Source organism: Mobula birostris, chromosome 1 (genome assembly GCF_030028105.1).
Source record: "Mobula birostris isolate sMobBir1 chromosome 1, sMobBir1.hap1, whole genome shotgun sequence".
NCBI classification, from domain to species: Eukaryota; Metazoa; Chordata; class Chondrichthyes; order Myliobatiformes; family Myliobatidae; genus Mobula; species Mobula birostris.
Genome location: NC_092370.1, coordinates 12,471,231 through 12,489,142, shown reverse-complemented (window position 1 = coordinate 12,489,142; position 17,912 = coordinate 12,471,231). Strand labels below are relative to the sequence as shown.

The window sequence follows — 17,912 nt, the reverse complement described above, 5'->3', positions numbered from 1 at the left end:
GTGGGACTAGAACCAGAGATCATGCGTTAAAGGTGAAAGGTGAAAAGTTTAAGGGGAACACGAGGTGAAACCTCTTCACTCAGAGGGTTATGAGAGTGTGGAACGAGCTGCCAGTACAAGTGGTGCATGCAAGCTCGATTTCAACATTTAAGTGAAGTTTGCTTCTCTATGACCACACATGCATGGGTTTTATCTGGGTGCTCCAGTCCAAGGCATAACAGTTAGTAGTTTAATTGGCCATCGTGAATTGTCCTGTGATTAGGCTAGTGTTAAGTCACTGAGTTGCTGAGCGTTCTTCACTGTGTCTCCAGGTAAATAAATGGTGGTGCTGGAAGCGTGGCAACACTTGCAGGCTGTTTCCAGCAAACCTTCCATTGTGTTGATCAGATGCAAACAATGCATTTCGAGGCACGTGTGATAAATAAAGCTAATCTTTAAGGATTACCTGTATTTTACTTCCATTTCCCCCAGGTGTTAATTATTGAAATCAGCTCCTTTTGGTCCGTTCCACAAACTAGTCTAGTATCTACAATGAAACTCTCAAAGATGCAAAGGTTTTTGTTTAATGTAAGATTTATTCCACAGACCAGGACAGATCATACTTTGCTGATTGGGAACTTCCAGCAGTCATCACTTGGTCCTCATCAGTAAATTGTCCTTCCTGGAGATTGGTTTGGTTTAAGCCACATTCACTGAAGCGATTTGGCTGTCAAACCACAAGCCTACATGGCCATCAGCTGCCTGTTATCCTCCCTATGTCTGATCCACACAGGATTATACAAGGTGAAGGAAAACCATTCCAAATAAAACAAGCATGAAATTAAACTCGAAACTAATCAAGACTGCATCTATTACAAACCGTCTAAACTATTCAATAGGTCAAGGCAGTATCTATGGAGGAAAATGAACGGACAATGTTTCAGGCTGAGACCCTTCATCAGTGGCCTAAAGTGTCTCCATAGATGCTGCCTGACATGCTGAGTTCCTCCACCATTTTGTGCATTGCTCTGGATTTCTAGTGTCTGCAGAATCTCCTATGTCTAAACTATTCATCCCTTTAGTTTTGGTTACAACATTGAACGCAGAACAGTACAGCACACGATGTCGTGCTGACCTATTAACCTACTCATTCTAGCGTTTCCCTCCCATATAGCCCTCCATGTGCCGACCCGACCCAAGAGACTTTTAAATGTCCTTAATCTCTTGCCGTTATCACCACCCCCGGCAGGGCGTTCCAAGCACTCACCGCTCTCTGTGTAAAAAATCTACCTCTGACATCCCCCCTCCCACCTCCATACATTCCTCCAATCATCTTAAAATTATGTCCTTTCATATTGGCTATTTCTGTCCTGGTAAAACATCCCAGCCCAAAAACAGGCCCTTCGGCCCATCTAGCCCATTCCGAACTGTTATTCTACCTAGGCCCATTGATCTGCACCTGGACTGTAGCCTCCTATCCATGTACTTATCCAAACTTCTCTTAAATGCTGCGATCAACCTTGCCTCCACCACTTCCACTGGCAGCTCGTTCCACACTCTCACCACCCTCTGAGTGAAGAAGTTCCCCTTACACATTTCACCTTTCACCCTTAACCTATAACCACAAATTTTTGTCTCACTCAACCTCAGTGGAAAAAGCTTGCTTGCATTTACCCTCTCTATACCCTCATAATTTTGTATACCTCTATCAAATCTCCCTTCATTGTCCCATGTTCCAGGGAATAAAGACGTAACCTATTCAATCTTTTCCTTTCAGGCCCTCAAATCCTGGCAACATCCTTGTACATTTTCTCTGCACTCTATCAATCTTATTGATAGATTTCCTGTAAGTAGGTGACCAGAACTACACAAAATATTCCAAGTTAGGCCTCACCAATGTTTTATACCACTTCAACAGAACATCCCAACTCCTGTACTTGTATTTATGAAGGTCAATGTGCCAAATACCTTCTTTACGACCCTATCTTCGCTTCTTTCAGGGAATTTTAGCTCAGTTTTCCCAGATCCCTTTATTTTACCATATTCCTCAGTGCCCTACCACTCACCATGCAAGTCCTGCCCTGGTCTATCCTCCAAAGTGTAAAACGTCACACTTGTCTGCATTAAATTCCATCTGCCATTTTCAGCCCAGTTTTCCAGCTGGTTCAGATCCCACTGCAACCTTTAATAGTGTTCCTCACTGTTCACTCAATCTATAAACCTTTGCCTTTTGTACACCTCTATCTGGTCATGTCTCATCCTCCTTCATTGCAAAGAGAAAAGCCCTAGCTTACTCAACCCATCACCTGGCCTTGACCGAGTTTTAGAGCTGGGATAATCTTATGGTTTTATTTTACTGGCAATGATTAACATTAAATCTTAAAGTTCTGCTTAACTTTAAGATGCCATTTCCATGTTTCAGTTTCTTCAAAGTATTCCGATTCTTGGTATTAGTCAGAAAAGGGGCGACGTGGTTGTGTAGTGGTTAGCGCATCGCTTTACAACAGTCAGTTGTATAAGATTGTGGTTCATTTCCTGGCGCTGTTTTGTAAGGAGTTTATCGATTCTCCCTGTGACTGCATGGATTTCCTCCAGTTCCCCATATTCCATACACGTACGGTTAAGGTTAGTGAGTTTTGGGCTTGCTATATCAGCACCAGAAGCATGGCGACTGTGTGAGTCATTGATGCAAACAATACAACTCACTGTATGCCTGTGCCAGGTTGCACTTTCTCACCGTGACCATGTGGGTTTCCTCCGGGTGTTTGGCTTTCCTCCCACATTTCAAAGATGTACAATAAGCTACAAAGGCCTGGTGACACAATGTTTGCTGAATTGATTTGAAGCAAAACAACGTACTTCACTGACACAAGAGATCCTACAGATGCTGGAAATCCAGAGCAACACACACAAAGTGCAGGAGGAACTCAGCAGGTCAGGCAGCATCTGTGGAAATGAATAAACAGTTGACGTTTCACTGTATGTTTTAATGTACGTGTGACAAAGCTAACCCATAGCAATAAAAGTCAACTATGCAGTTAAAGACCTGCAAGAGGACCACAACCTTGTCATAAGGTTTGGAGGCTTGTGTGCCTCAATGACCCGGAGAGCTATGCTGGGTGGAGTCAGAGCTTTATGCTGGGTAGGGTCACCTGTGCCAAACAGTTCAAAAGGTAGAGGCCAGACTAAGAGTGGTCCACCAGTCCTCCAGGTCTGGGGGTTCAGCTCAGGGCCAACAACCCTGACTGGTAAAACAAAATAGTGACAGAAAAAGCAATGAAGAATCCTGCATCTGTGTATGATGGTAATCCAGAGTCTCCGCCCGGGACTTGCAAGGCTGACAGGAGTGAAAACCAAGAGAAAGCTACTGGCACGAGGACAGAAGCCTTGAACACCACCAGAGATGCTGGACCTCCATTACTCTGTAATGGGCAGTAAGTATGTATGCAGTTAAGTAGGCAAATGTGTAGCATCTTGTGACACAAATTGTTACCATGAAACAGTAGAAGATAAAAAAAAAGAAACCCTGGAATTAAGAATTACAAGTGTGGTGTACATCAGATTGACTATGATGACATTTCTCTATATAGCACTATTCATATAGGGGAAAAAAAAGTCATCTTTTTAATTATAAATTGTTGTTCTGGAATCAAAAGACAATAACATCTGTTCTCACCATCTGGACTCCGAGAAGAGAAATGGTTTAGTCGTGTCGATGGTTTGCCTTAGCTGTGATCAAATAAATTTCCGGTATTTGATTTCATGTGGAATTCTTTGCATATGCTAAATTTTTCTCGCATCTCCTCACAACACAACACTATTACAGCTTGGGATATTCGGCGTTTGGAGTTTAATTCAGGTGCTGTTCTGTGAGGAGTCTCTGAATGTCCACCCCTTGGAACGTGTGGGTTTTCTCCGGGTGATCCAGTTTCCTCCCACAGTCCAAAGACGTACCGGGTAGGTTAACTGGTCATTGTAAATCATCCCGTGATTAGGTTACAGGTTTATCGGGGGTTGCGAGGGCAGTGTCGCTCAAAGGACCAGAAGGGACAACTCCATAATGTGTCGCTAACTAAGTAAACATCAGAGGCAGGTTTTTCAATACAGTGTGAGGTAGATACATGGAATACACTGCCAGGGGTGATGGGAGAAGCAGAAAAATAGAACACAGAACACTACAGCACAGTACAGGCCCTTCAGCCCACAATGTTGTGCTGACCTGCTAACCTACTCTAAGATCAATCAGCACTATGTTGAGTTTTCCTTCATTACACGGTATACAACCGTTGCACTCCAAAACTATTTAATGTTTGGTGATCACAATGTTCGTTCATCTCTCTTATCCAATTCAAATGGTTTTCAACTTGAACCATTAACTCTGTTTCTCCTTCCTCTGCAGTGGATGAGAACACATTGGAGAAACCACATACGACTAGAGTCACAGAGAAACTGTGGAGGCCAAGTAATTGGGTATATTTAAGGCAGAGGTTGAAAGATTCTTGATTAGCTGGGGCTTGAAGGGATACGGGCAGAGGGAGTTAGGGGCTGAGAGGGAAATGGATCAGCCATGATGAAAAGGCGGAACAGACTTGATGGGCCAAATGGCCTAATTCTGCTCCTATATCTCATGGTATATGGTCTAAATAGATCTACACACTGGAGTACTACAGTGCATAAAGCTAAAGAGATGGCATATAATAGAGCAAAAATTAGTGGGAAGCTGGAGGATTGGGAAGTTTTCAAATACCAACAGAAATCAACTAAAAAAGTCATTAAGAAGGTAAAGGTGGAACACGAAAGTAAGCTAGTCAATAATATTAATGGAGGATACCAGAAGTTTCTTCCGATACATGAAGTATAAAAGAGAGGGGGGAAAGTGGACTTAGCCCACTGGAAAACAGTGCTGGAGAGGAAGTAATGGGGGGCAGGGTAATGGTGGATGGACCGTATATGTATTTTGCATCAATCTTCACTGTGAAAGACACTAGCAGTATGGTAGAAGTTCCAGGTATCAGGGGGCATGAAGTGTGTGAAGTTATCATAACTAGAGAGAAGATTCTTGGGAAACTGAAAGGTCTGAAGATAGATAAAGCACCTGGACCAGATGGTGGGCACCCCAGAGTTCAGAAAGAAGTGGCTGAAGAGATTGTGGAGGCATTAGTAATGATCTTTCATGAATCCACTAGATTCTGGAATGGTTCTGGAAGACTGGAAAATTGCAAATGTGACTCCACTCTTCAAGAAATGAGAGAGACAGCAGAAAGGAAAAACTGTAGCCCAGTTAGTCTGATCTCAGTGGTTGGGAAGATGTTGGAGTTGATTGTTAAGGATGTGGTGTCAGGGTAGTTGGAGGCACATGATAAAATAGGCCATAGTCAGCATAGTTTCCTCAAGGGAAAATCTTGCCTGACAAATCTGTTGAAATTCTTTGAATAAATAACAAGCAGGATAGACAAAGAAGAACTGATTGACATTTTTTTGGGATTTTCAGAAGGCCTTTGACAGGTGCCACACATGAGGCTGCTTAACAAGTTACGAGCCCATGGTATTACAGGAAAGATTCTAGCATGGGTAAAGCAGTGGCTGATTGGCAGAAGGCAAAGAGTGGGAATAAAGGGAGCCTTTTCTGACTGGCTGCCGGTGACTAGTGGTGTTCCACAGGAGTCTGTGTTGGGGCTAATTCTTTTTAAGTTATATGTTAATGATTTGGATGATGGAATTGATGGCTTTGTTGCAAAGTTTGCAGATGATATGAAGATAGGTGGAGAGACAGGGAGTTTTGAGGAAGTAGAGAGGCTACGGAGGAACTTAGACAGATTAGGAGCATGGGCAAAGAAACAGCAGATGGAATACAGTGTCAGGAAGTGTATGGTCATGCACTCTGGGAGAAAAACTGAAAGGGTTGACTATTTTCTAAACAGAGAGAGAATACAAAAAACCGAGGTAGAAAAACATAGAAAACATAGAAAACCTACAGCAGGTGCCAAACATGTCCCTACCTTAGAAATTACTAGGGTTACCCATAGCCCTCTATTTTACTAAGCTCCACGTACCTATCCAAAAGACTCTTAAAAGACCCTATCGTATCCGCCTCCACCACCATTGCCGGCAGCCCATTCCGTGCACTCACCATTCTCTGAGTAAAAAACTTACCCCTGACATCTCCTCTGTACCTACTCCCGAGCAGCTTAAACCTGTGTCCTCCTGTGGCAACCATTTCAGCCCTGGGAGAAAGCCTCTGACTATACACACGATCAATGCCTCTCATCATCTTATACATCTCTATCAGGTCACCTCTCATCCTCCGTCGCTCCAAGGAGAAGAGGCCAAGTTCACTCAACCTATTCTCATAAGGCATGCTCCCCAATCCAGGCAACATCCTTGTAAATCTCCTCTGCACCCTTTCTATGGCTTCCACATCCTTCCTGCAGTGAGGCAACCAGAACTGAGCACAGTACTCCAAGTGGGGTCTGACCAGGGTCCTATATAGCTGCAACATTACCTCTCGGCTCCTAAATTCAATTCCACGATTAATGAAGGCCAATACACCGAATACCTTCTTAATCACAGAGTCAATCTGTGCAGCTGCTTCGAGCGTCCTATGGACTCGGACCCCAAGATCCTCCACACTGCCAAGAGCCTTACCATTAACACTATATTCTGGCATCATATTTGACCTACCAAAATGAACCACTTCACACTTATCTGGGTTGAACCCCATCTGCCACTTCTCACCCCAGTTTTGCATCCTATCAATGTCCCGCTGTAACCCCTGACAGCTCTCCACACTATCCACAACACCTCCCAACCTTTGTGTCATCAGCAAATTTACTAACCCATCCCTCCACTTCCTCATCCAGGTCATTTATAAAAATCACAAAGAGTAGGGGTCCCAGAACAGATCCCTGAGGCACACCACTGGTCACCGACCTCCATGCGAAATATGACCCATCTACAACCACTCCTTGCCTTCTGTGGGCAAGCCAGTTCTGGATCCACAAAGCTGTTACACTGGTTGATCATTTTGCAGGGCAATATATGCAGGTGCCAGGAGCGACCATGAGTTTTCGGTTGCCTGAAATGTTAACTGTCCGTCCCATTCCGTCTCTGCTTTGTCTATCATTCTAGGGGATTTTAACCAGGCCAGCTTGAAAAAGTCTCTAAAGAATTATTATCAACAAATCACTTGTAGCACCAGAGGACCCAACACACTGGACCACTGTCACACCACCATCAAGAGCATTTACCGTGCTATCCCACACCCACACTTCAGAAAGTCTGATCACCCGGCTGTATTTCTACTCCCAGAGACTGAAGACTACAGCATCAGTAGTGAGGGCCAAGAAGGTAAGGACAAGGGAGGCGCAGGACCAATTACAAGACTGCTTTGAATCGGTAGACTGGACTGTATTCAGGGATTCATCTTGGAGTCTGAATGAATACCCACAGCTGTCGCCAACTGCATTATAACCTGTGTGGACGAGTGTGTGCCTACGAGAACACACAGAACATACCCAAATCAAGAGCTGTGGATTAACCAGGAGATTCGTAGTCTGCTGAGGGCTAGATTTGTGGCATTTAAGTCTTGCAACCCAGGTCTGCACAAGAAAATGAGGCATGATTTGCGGACGGCTACCTCGAGAGCTAAGAAACAATTCTGGGCGAGGTTGGACGTCAACTCTGGCAGGGTTTACAGGCCATTATTTCCTACAAAGCGAAACCCAACATCATGAATGGCAGTGATGCTTCACTCCCAGATGAGCTCAATGGCTTTTATGCTCGCTTTGAAAGGGGGAATAAAACTACAGCTATGAGGATCCCTGCAGCACCCAGTGACCCTGTAACCTCTGTCTCGGAGGCCAACGTCAGGCTGTCTTTCAGGAGGATGAACCCTTAGAAGGCTCTGAAAATGTGCCAACCATCTGGCAGGGGCATTTAAGGACATTTTCAATCTCTCACTGCTACAGTTGGAAGTTCCCACCTGCAATTATACTAATGACCAAATGTGAGCTGCTTTAACGACTATCATCCAGTAGCACACACATCTACAGTGGTGAAGAGCTTTGAGAGGTTGCTCATGGCTAGAATCAACTCCTGCCTCAGCGAGGACCTGGACCCTCTCCAATTTGACTATCATCACAGTAGGTCTATGGCAGACATGATCTCATTGGCTCTTCACACGGCCTTGGATCACCAGGACAATACAAACACCAATGTCAAGATGCTGTTCATTGACTATAGCACAATGAATCCTACAGTGCTGATTGAAAAGCTACAGAACCTGGCCTCTGTAGCTCCCTCTGCAACTGGATTCTTGACTTCCTAAAGAGAAGACCATAGTCTGTGTGGATTGGTAATAACATCTCCACCTTGCTGACCATCAACACTGGCGCACACCTCAGGGATGTGGGTTTAGCCCACTGCCTTACGCTCTCCACACCCATGACTGTGTGGCTAGGCACAGCTCAAATGCCATCTATAAACATCCTGATGATGGCAGAGTCTCAGATAGTGACAAGAGGGCGTACAGGAGCGAGATATATCAGCTAGTTGAGTGGTGTTGCAGCAACTACCTAGCTCTCAACGTCAATAAGACTAAAGAACTGATTGTGGACTCAGAAAGGGTAAGACGAGGGAACACACATTAGTCCTCATAAATGGATTAGAAGTGAAAAGAGTGTGCAATTTCCAGTCCCTGGTTCTTAATATCTCTGAGAACATAACCTGATCCCAGCATATTGATACAACTATAAAGAAGGCGAGACAGTGGTTATATTTCATTAGGGGTTTGAGGAAATTTGGTTTGTCACCTGAAACACTTGAAAATTTCTACAGAGAGCATTCTGACTGACTGCATCACCGTCTGGTATGGTGGTGGTGGGTGGTGGTGGGGGGGGTAGTGCACAGGATCAAAGTAAGCTGCAGAGAGTGGTAAAATTAATCAGCTCCATCATGGGTACTAGCCTCCATAGTATCCTGGACATCTTCAAGGAGCGGTACCTCAAAAAGGTGGCGTCATTATTAAGGACCCCCAGCACCCAGGACGTGTCCTCTTCTCATTGTTACCATCAGGTAGGAGGTACAGAAGCCTGAAGGCACACACTCAGCGATTCAGGAACAGCTTCTTCCCCTCTGCCATCCGATTCCTAAATGGACATCGAACCCATGGACACTACCTCACTTTTTTTTAAATTTATGTTTCTGCACTAATTATTTAACTATTTGATACATTTTACTGTAATTCACAGTTTTTTCCCTACAGTGTCGCATATTTCGCTGTACTGCTGCCACAACGTTAACAAGTTTCACAAGATATACTGGTGATATTGCGCCTGACTCTGACCCTTGGCGGTTGGCACTGTCAGATCAAGGCCCGGCGTAAGGTTGCTGAACAGCACCTCACCTGGGAACCAAAGTACGATAAACTGATACAGCATAGGAACGTGAGGCACTGCCTTCAGTTATCGGGGCACTGAGCACGAAGCTTACATTCCAATTTATGTTCCAACAACGGGCACCAGTCTCCTCAACCCTCCAGGGCATCTTCGAAAGGCGGTGCTACCAGAGCCATCAGACATTCCTCATGCCTTTCTTTCTCATGAACCTCCTCTGGACCCTCTCCAACAGCAGCACATTCTTTGTTAGATAAAGGGCCCCAAAATGCTCACAAAACTTCAAGTGCAGCCTGACTAATGTCTTAAAAAGACTCAGCATTACATCCTTGCTTTTATATTCTAGTCCTCTTGAAATGAGTTAGAAGGTAGAACAAAAACTTGTATCTATGTGGCAGCAGCTCACTGTAAAAAGGATTTCAGCACTAACCACATCTTTGAGAACCTCATGAATTAACTAGTTATGGAAGCAAGCATGTTAAACCTCTTATATCAGCAAGAAAGTAGCCGTCAGAAATATGAGGTGCCTTCCACAGTCAGCTGATGAATCGGGCCTTCTGAGAGGCCAGCCATCCTCTTCACTCCACAGATGCCATTTGACCTGCTGAGTTCCTCCACTGGTCAGTTGCCTGTTCCACACTCCAGTGTCCGCAGCCTCCTGCGTCTCCATTTTGCTCCAGGTGGTTCAGCAACCATTGGAAAGAAGGATTCACTGGCATTGGAGAGAGCCCTGAGGAAGCTCAGGAGAAAGATCCCAGGAATGAAAGCGTTAACATATGAAGAGCATTTGATGGCTTTGGGCCTGGGCTCACTGGAATTTAGAAGAATGGAGGGAAGGTCTCATTGAAAACTATCAAATATTGAAAGGCCTAGTCAGAGTGGGCATGTAGAGGATGTTTCCTATAGTGGGGGATTCTAGGACCAGAGGGCACAGTCTCAAAATAAAAGGACGTCCCTTTAGAACAGAGATGAACAAGAATTTCTTTAGCCAGAGGGTGGTGAATCTGTGGAATTCATTGCCCCAGCTGGCTGTGGAAGCAAAGACACTGGTAATGTTAAAGCAGAGGTTGACCGGTTCTTGATAAGTAAGGGTGTCATATGTTACGAGAAGAAGTCAGGGGAATGGGGTTGAGAGGGATAATAAATCAGCCATGATGGATTAGTGGTGAAGATTCAATGGGCCAAATGGCCTAAATCAGCCCCTATGTCTGATGGCCTCATGGACTGTAGAAAATAGTAAGGGCAGCATACATTGAGGATTTGGTTACAGTTTAGAAAACATTTTGGTTTATTGAGATTCTCCCTCTCAAGTCCCATATTTTCTAATTGTTTTTTCAAACCATCTTTAATTGACTCATCTTTTAAAGAATGGGATAGATTGGGTATTAAACGATTTCAGGATTTGTTTGATGGAGGGAATCTCTCTTCTTTTGTGCAACTTTCAACAAAATTTAACCTTTCCAACACTCACTTTTTTCGATACTTACAGATTAGAGATTTTTTAAGATCTCAATTACTTAGATTTCCTACAAGTCCAGATAAGAATATAATAGATACAACTTTTAATCTGAAACCCTTTGATAATGATTCAATATCTTACATTTATCGTCTACTGTTGGGACTGAAAATGGCCTCTTTAGATAAAATTAAAGGAGATTAGGAAAAAGATTTACAGATTTTTATATCTGATGAGAGCTGGAAGATGATTTTAAAATTGATTAATCCTTCATCATTATGTGCTCATCATTCTTTATTACAATTCAAAGTGGTACATACAGTTCATATGTCTAAAGATAAGCTTTCCCATTTCTACGCAGGTATTTCCCCTTACTGTGATAGATGTACTGATGGAGTGGCCACACTAATTCATATGCTTTGGACATGTCCGAGCGTTGAAAAATTCTGGAAAGATGTATTTCAAACTTTTTCTGTACTTTTCAATGTTAGTTTTAAGCCCAATTCTTTGACTGCCATGTTTGGTATTGTTGAGGATAATACTACAAAATTGAAACCATCTAATTTGCAGGTATTGGCTTTTATGTCTCTTATGGCCAGGAGGATGATCTTGCTCAAGTGGAAGGAGGCTGCCCCGCCCACTCATGTTCAACAGCTATCTGATGTTATGTTATGCCTTGATCTAGAGAAGATTCGTTGTTCCATTTCTGATTCTAAACACGATTTTCTAATGATATGGGGACCCTTTCTGAATTATTTTCACAATCTTTGAACTGTTATTAAAGTATGGATCTGAGCCATTATTATTATTATATCATATGGTAAGGTATCTCTTTTTTCTTCTTTTTTTTACCAACCAGCTCATTTTGGTAGTGGGGGTAGATCTTTTCTAATAAAATACAATTATTTTATTCTATTTCATTTCATAATTCAATCTTTTTTTATACATGACTATTTTGGAATATGGGATACTGTGATCATATTACTGTGATTTAAATGTAATGTAATTTGTATTATTTACCTGAATCCTTATGAATTTTGTATTTGTATTCATGTAATTTACATAATATCAATAAAAATATTGAAAAGAAAGAAAATAGTAAGGGCAAAGAATCTACACTGAGTGGGGTACGACCCCAGTCAAGTTGGCAGTGAACTGCAGTCTCTGTTGAGGTCACGGCTCAGATTTAGTTGTTTTTTAAGTTTGTCGGGATGATGTTGGGGACAGAGAAGGTACTTAGGAGTCAGATTAGGGTTTAGAGAGAGTGACCCAGGGCAGTTAAATGTCAGACCATAAAGTGGAGGTTGATAAGTTCTTGATTAGTAGGGGCATCAAAGATCACGAGGAGAAACGGGTTGAGAGGGATAATAAATCAGATGGACTGATGGAACAGACTCAATGGACCAAATGCCATAAATCTGCTACTATATCTTGTGGTCTTATGGTCTTTAAAGCTATTTTGGAATTAATTAACATTTTAAGGATTTGCTTCTGTCTTAATGCCTCATTATCATTTCAAAATATGCACAGATCCAGCAACAAATGTATGTTGTTTCGTAGACTGTTTCAGCCTTTATGAAGCGTTTATTTGGTAGGTTCCTGCCAGGGTCCATTTCTGGTTACGGGCTACCTTTACCTAATCCTTTACCCTTTGTCTTCAATCTGCGCAAAGTAGATTCTATTCAATTCGGGCGCCATGGTAGCGTAGCGGTTAATGCCACGCTATTGTAGCTCGGGGCATTCCAGAGTTTGGAGTTCAATTCTGGCGCCGTTTTGTAAGAAGTCTCTGTATTTCCTCCCCGATGAATGGGTGGGTTTTCCCCGGGTGCTCCAGTTTCCTCCCACAGTCCAAATATGTATCAGGTAGGTTAATGGTCATTGTAAATTGTCCGGTCATTAGGTTACCGTTAAGTCAGGTTTGTCGGGGGTTGCTGGGCTGGCCTGGCTCAGGAGCCCAGATGGCCTACTCTGTGCTGCATCTCAATAAATAAATAAACAGAATGAAGGCAGTGAACCATGGGAGGGAGGGAAGCAGGAGGGGCACTCGAGGGAGGTGTGGGCAGGTGACGAGATGAAAAGCGGTGAGAGGGGAGCCAGACGGGAGTGGGAAAAGAAAGGTGGGAGGTGGGGGAGAAATAACCAGGGAAGGGCCTACTGCACACCGTATCACTAAATAAATAAAGAATAAATAAAACTCTTTGAATAAATGTCAAAATCCCTACTTTGGTAGTAAATACAATTCACACTCAGGTGAGCAGATTACTTGCTTTTCCTTGGCTATAATCGGATATTGCACTGCAGGATATGAATATTCAAAGTTCTAAATAGTCGTATTCCAAATGGGTGTGTAATCCTAAAGACTGTGCAGGCACTACAAAGGTCAAAGATTTTGGGGCTAAACAACAGCTTAGTTGAGCTGAGAACATATATATATTGGACTCAGAATGAGAAACCCAGTATCTCTGATGCAGGAACAGGAATTATCTGAAAATATACCCGAAAACTCAAACTGCATCAATACACAGGTAGGGTGAAAAAATAATCCATCTGCTGAATTTCCTGCCACCACATATGAAAGTCTCATCATGTGTGGAGCCCCAGTAATGTTATACTGTTTAATTTTTAACAGGTGCCGTACATGCACCTTACTGTTAGTTTATTTTTGATAGTATCACCTTATGTGTTCTATATGTGAGTTACTGTATGTGCACTGTATTGCACACACTGGTCCAGAGGAACATTGTTACATTTGGTGGTATACGTGTATACGGTTGAATGACAATAAACTTGAACTTGGACTGACTACTTTCTATTTGGATGCCTAATAATGTGCAAAGGGATTTAAACTGTCCACATCATCATTAGGAATTACAGGGGCAGGATACAAGAAACCCCAAATGCACAGCTACAGATAATACCAAATTGCCTCTCATATAGGAAGAAATATCCTCAAATTTTCAGCCTATCTGGCTTTAAGAAACATCTCCGAACTTCCTCATCGCTTCAGTGTGCCGCTTTGATATTCTGACTCGCTGCAAGGGACCACAACAAGGTCCATCTTAGTTGAAGATATGAGACAGGAACAGCCAATACCACTTTAAGTTACATCACCTTCAATGTGCGGACACAGTGTGATATCATATTTTGACCAAGATATCAAGTGGTACAAAGCCGATCTTCTTCCCACTGTGCACCTTAATGAAGCCATTATTCTCTTCACCTTTGTCCACACAGATCTACGGATAAAGATTAACATTTAAAAGGTTAATATCATATTCATGCAGCAACGTAAACATTCGCAGCAATTCTCCAGAAACAAAAGATACTTCCAAATCTTAAACACAAAAGATTCTGCAGAAGCTGGAAATCCTGAGTAACGTGACAAAATGCTGGAGAAACTCAGCAGGCCAGGCAGCATTTATGAAGAGGAATAAACCGTCTATATTTTGGGCTGAGACTCTTCATCAGGACTGGAAAGGAAGGGGGAAGAAGCCAGAATTCCTTTCACTATAAAATTTCTAGTGGTCACTTTATTGGGTGCATGAGACCTCATGTAAGGTGGCCACTGACTGTATTTCTGCATGCTTGTGGGCTTCTGCCACAGTAGCCCATCTACGTTAAGGTTTGAAGTGTTGTGCAGTTCTTCTGCACACCAATGTTGCGACACATAGCTATTTGAATTACTGTCACCTTCTTGTCAGCTTGAAGCAGTCCAACCATTCTCCTCTGACCTCTCTCAATAACGAGGTGTTTTCGCCCACAGAAATGCCACTCACTGGATGTTTTTTTCTATTCTTCACACCAATTCCACACCAATCTTGGTAAACTCTAGAGACTGTTGTGTGTGAAAGTCCCAGTAGATCGGCACTTTCTTAGATACTCAGACTGTTGGTCTGGCACAAGCAATCATTCCACAGTCAAAATCACTTCAACCACATTTCTTCCCAATTCTGATGTTTGGTCTGAACAACAACTGAACCTCTTGACCATGTCTGCATGCATTTATACCTTGAATTGTTGCCAGATGATTGGCTGATTAGATATTTGTAATAACGAGCTGTTGGGTGTATATTTCACAAGAGTATAAGAAAATCTTTCTCCATTGGGACCCATTGACAATTATACACTGTCTTCAAAACTTTCTTAATTTTGACCACAAACAACAGGAATTCTGCAGATGCTGGAAATTCAAGTAACACACATCAAAGTTGCTGGTGAATGCAGCAGGCCAGGCAGCATCTCTAGGAAGAGGTACAGTCGACGTTTCAGGCCGAGACCCTTCGTCAGGACTAACTGAAGGAAGAGTGAGTAAGGGATTTGAAAGTGAGAGGGGGAGGGGGAGATCCAAAATGATAGGAGAAGACAGGAGGGGGAGGGATGGAGCCAAGAGCTGGACAGGTGATAGGCAAAAGGGATATGAGAGGATCATGGGACAGAAGGTCCAGGAAGAAAGACAAGGGGGGGGGGGACCCAGAGGATGGGCAAGAGGTATATTCAGAGGGACAGAGGGAGAAAAAGGAGAGTGAGAGAAAGAATGTGTGTATAAAAATAAGTAACAGATGGGGTACGAGGGGGAGGTGGGGCCTTAGCGGAAGTTAGAGAAGTCGATGTTCATGCCATCAGGTTGGAGGCTACCCAGACAGAATATAAGGTGTTGTTCCTCCAACCTGAGTGTGGCTTCATCTTTACAGTAGAGGAGGCCGTGGATAGACATGTCAGAATGGGAATGGGATGTGGAATTAAAATGTGTGGCCACTGGGAGATCCTGCTTTCTCTGGCGGACAGAGCGTAGATGTTCAGCAAAGCGGTCTCCCAGTCTGCGTCGGGTCTCGCCAATATATAAAAGGCCACATCGGGAGCACCAGACGCAGTATATCACCCCAGTCGACTCACAGGTGAAGTGTTGTCTCACCTGGAAGGACTGTTTGGGACCCTGAATGGTGGTAAGGGAGGAAGTGTAAGGGCATGTGTAGCACTTGTTCCGCTTACACGTATAAGTGCCAGGAGGGAGATCAGTGGGGAGGGATGGGGGGGACGAATGGACAAGGGAGTTGCGTAGGGAGCGATCCCTGTGGAATGCGGGGGGGGGGGGGAGGGAGAGATGTGCTTAGTTGTGGGATCCCGTTGGAGGTGGCGGAAGTTACGGAGAATAATATGTTGGACCTGGAGGCTGGTGGGGTGGTAGGTGAGGACCAGGGGAACCCTATTCCTATTGGGGTGGCAGGAGGATGGAGTGAGACCACAACAGGGTTACCTGATCTTGCTTCTGCCAATCTACTGGTTCTAAAGAATGCTGCTTAACAATTTCAGTAACTTAATTGATGAGTTCACTTACAACACATCAAGCACGTTGGTGCAACAGGAAGAACAAATAAAACCACAGATTCCAGCGTCTGAAGCAAAAACAGCAAATGCTGGAAAAACTCAAACTGGCATCACAGGTAGATAGGGTCGTAAGGAGATCTTGGCACGTGGACCTTCATAAATCAGACATTGAGAACAGGAGTAGGGATGTTATGTTAGAGCTGTATACAATATTGATTAAGCCTAATTGGAAGTATTGTGTGCAGTTCAGGTCATCTACCTATAGCAGGGGTTCCCACCCCAGGGTCCACAGACACCTGGCTTAATAGTATTGGTCCATGGCATTAAAAAGGTAGGGAACCCCTGACCAACAGGAAAGATATCAATAAGATTGAAAGAGTGCAGATTAAATTTACAAAGATGGTTCCAGGACTTGAGTTAAACTCGGTAGTGAAGAAGGCGAATGCAATGTTGGCATTCATTTCTAGAGGAATAGAGTATAGGAGCAGGGATGTGATGTTGAGGCTCTATAAGGCGCTGGTGAGATCTCACTTGGAGTACTGTGGGCAGTTTTGGTCTCCTTATTTAAGAAAGGATGTGCTGACGTTGGAAAGGGTACAGAGATTCACTAGAATGATTCCGGGAATGAGAGGGTTAACATATGAGGAACGTTTGTCCGCTCTTGGACTGTATTCCTTGGAGTTTAGAAGAATGAGGGGGGACCTCATAGAAACATTTCGAATGTTAAAAGGCATGGACAGAGTGGATGTGGCAAAGTTGTTTCTCATGATAGGGGAGTCTAGTACGAGAGGGCATGACTTAAGGATTGAAGGGCGCCCATTCAGAACAGAGATGTGAAGACATTTTTTTAGTCAGAGGGTGGTGAATCTATGGAATTTGTTGCCACGGGCGGTAGTGGAGGCCAAGTCATTGGGTGTATTTAAGGCAGAGATCGATAGGTATCTGAGTAGCCAGGGCATCAAAGGTTATGGTGAGAAGGTGGGGGAGTGGGACTAAATGGGAGAATGGATCAGCTCATGATAAAATGGCGGAGCAGACTCAATGGGCCGAATGGCCGACTTCTGCTCCTTTGTCTTATGGTCTAAAGTTCACAATCCAAAGTAAATTTATTATCAAATACATATACAACAATGAGCTTTATTTTTGTGCAGGCTTTCAAGGTAAATACAACGAAACGAAAGGGTGAATGAAAGACTACACATAAGGAGATGGACAAATAACCAATGTGCGAACGACAACAAACTGTGCAAATACAAAAAGAAAAAAAAAGAAAATAACAATAATAATAAATAAGCATTCAATATCGAGAACATCAGATGAGATGAAGGTGAGTCCATAGGCTGTGGGAACAGCTCAGGGCTGGGATGAGTGAAGGAATTTCAGCTTCAAGAGGCCTAACAACCGTTCCTGACCCTGATGGTGTGAGTCCTCAGGCTCCAATACCTTCTTTCTGATGGCAGCAGCAAGAAGACAGCATGGCCTGGGTGGTGGGGGTCCTTGATGATGGATGCTGCTTTCCCCCAACAGCGTTCTATGAAGATAAGCTCAGTGGTATGGAAGGCTTTATCCATGATGGACTGGACTGTATCCACTACCGTTTGTGGGATTTTCCATCCAAGGACATTGGTGTTTCCACGCCAGGCCATGATGCAACCAGTCAATACACTCTTCCTCCAACACTAAAGAAGTTTGTCAAATGTTTAGATGACATGCTAAACCTCTGCAAACTCCTAAGGAAGTAGAGGTGCTGCTGTGCTTTC

General features: G+C 43.5%; 1 protein-coding gene across 3 annotated transcripts in view; it reads right to left on the bottom strand.

The window, feature by feature from the left end:
- Positions 1 to 2,384: 2,384 nt before the first annotated feature.
- stac (SH3 and cysteine rich domain) overlaps positions 2,385 to 17,912 on the bottom strand; it is a 180,082-nt gene continuing 164,554 nt past the window's right edge. For 2 of the 3 annotated variants that reach the window (XM_072252503.1, XM_072252527.1), the window contains one exon: positions 11,113 to 14,063. In XM_072252503.1, coding sequence (XP_072108604.1) covers positions 13,965 to 14,063 — 99 coding nt within the window. In that variant the 3' untranslated portion in view covers positions 11,113 to 13,964. Of the gene's footprint in view, positions 2,926 to 11,112; positions 14,064 to 17,912 lie in introns of those variants that run through there. The other variant, XM_072252510.1, reaches the window with a different exon arrangement.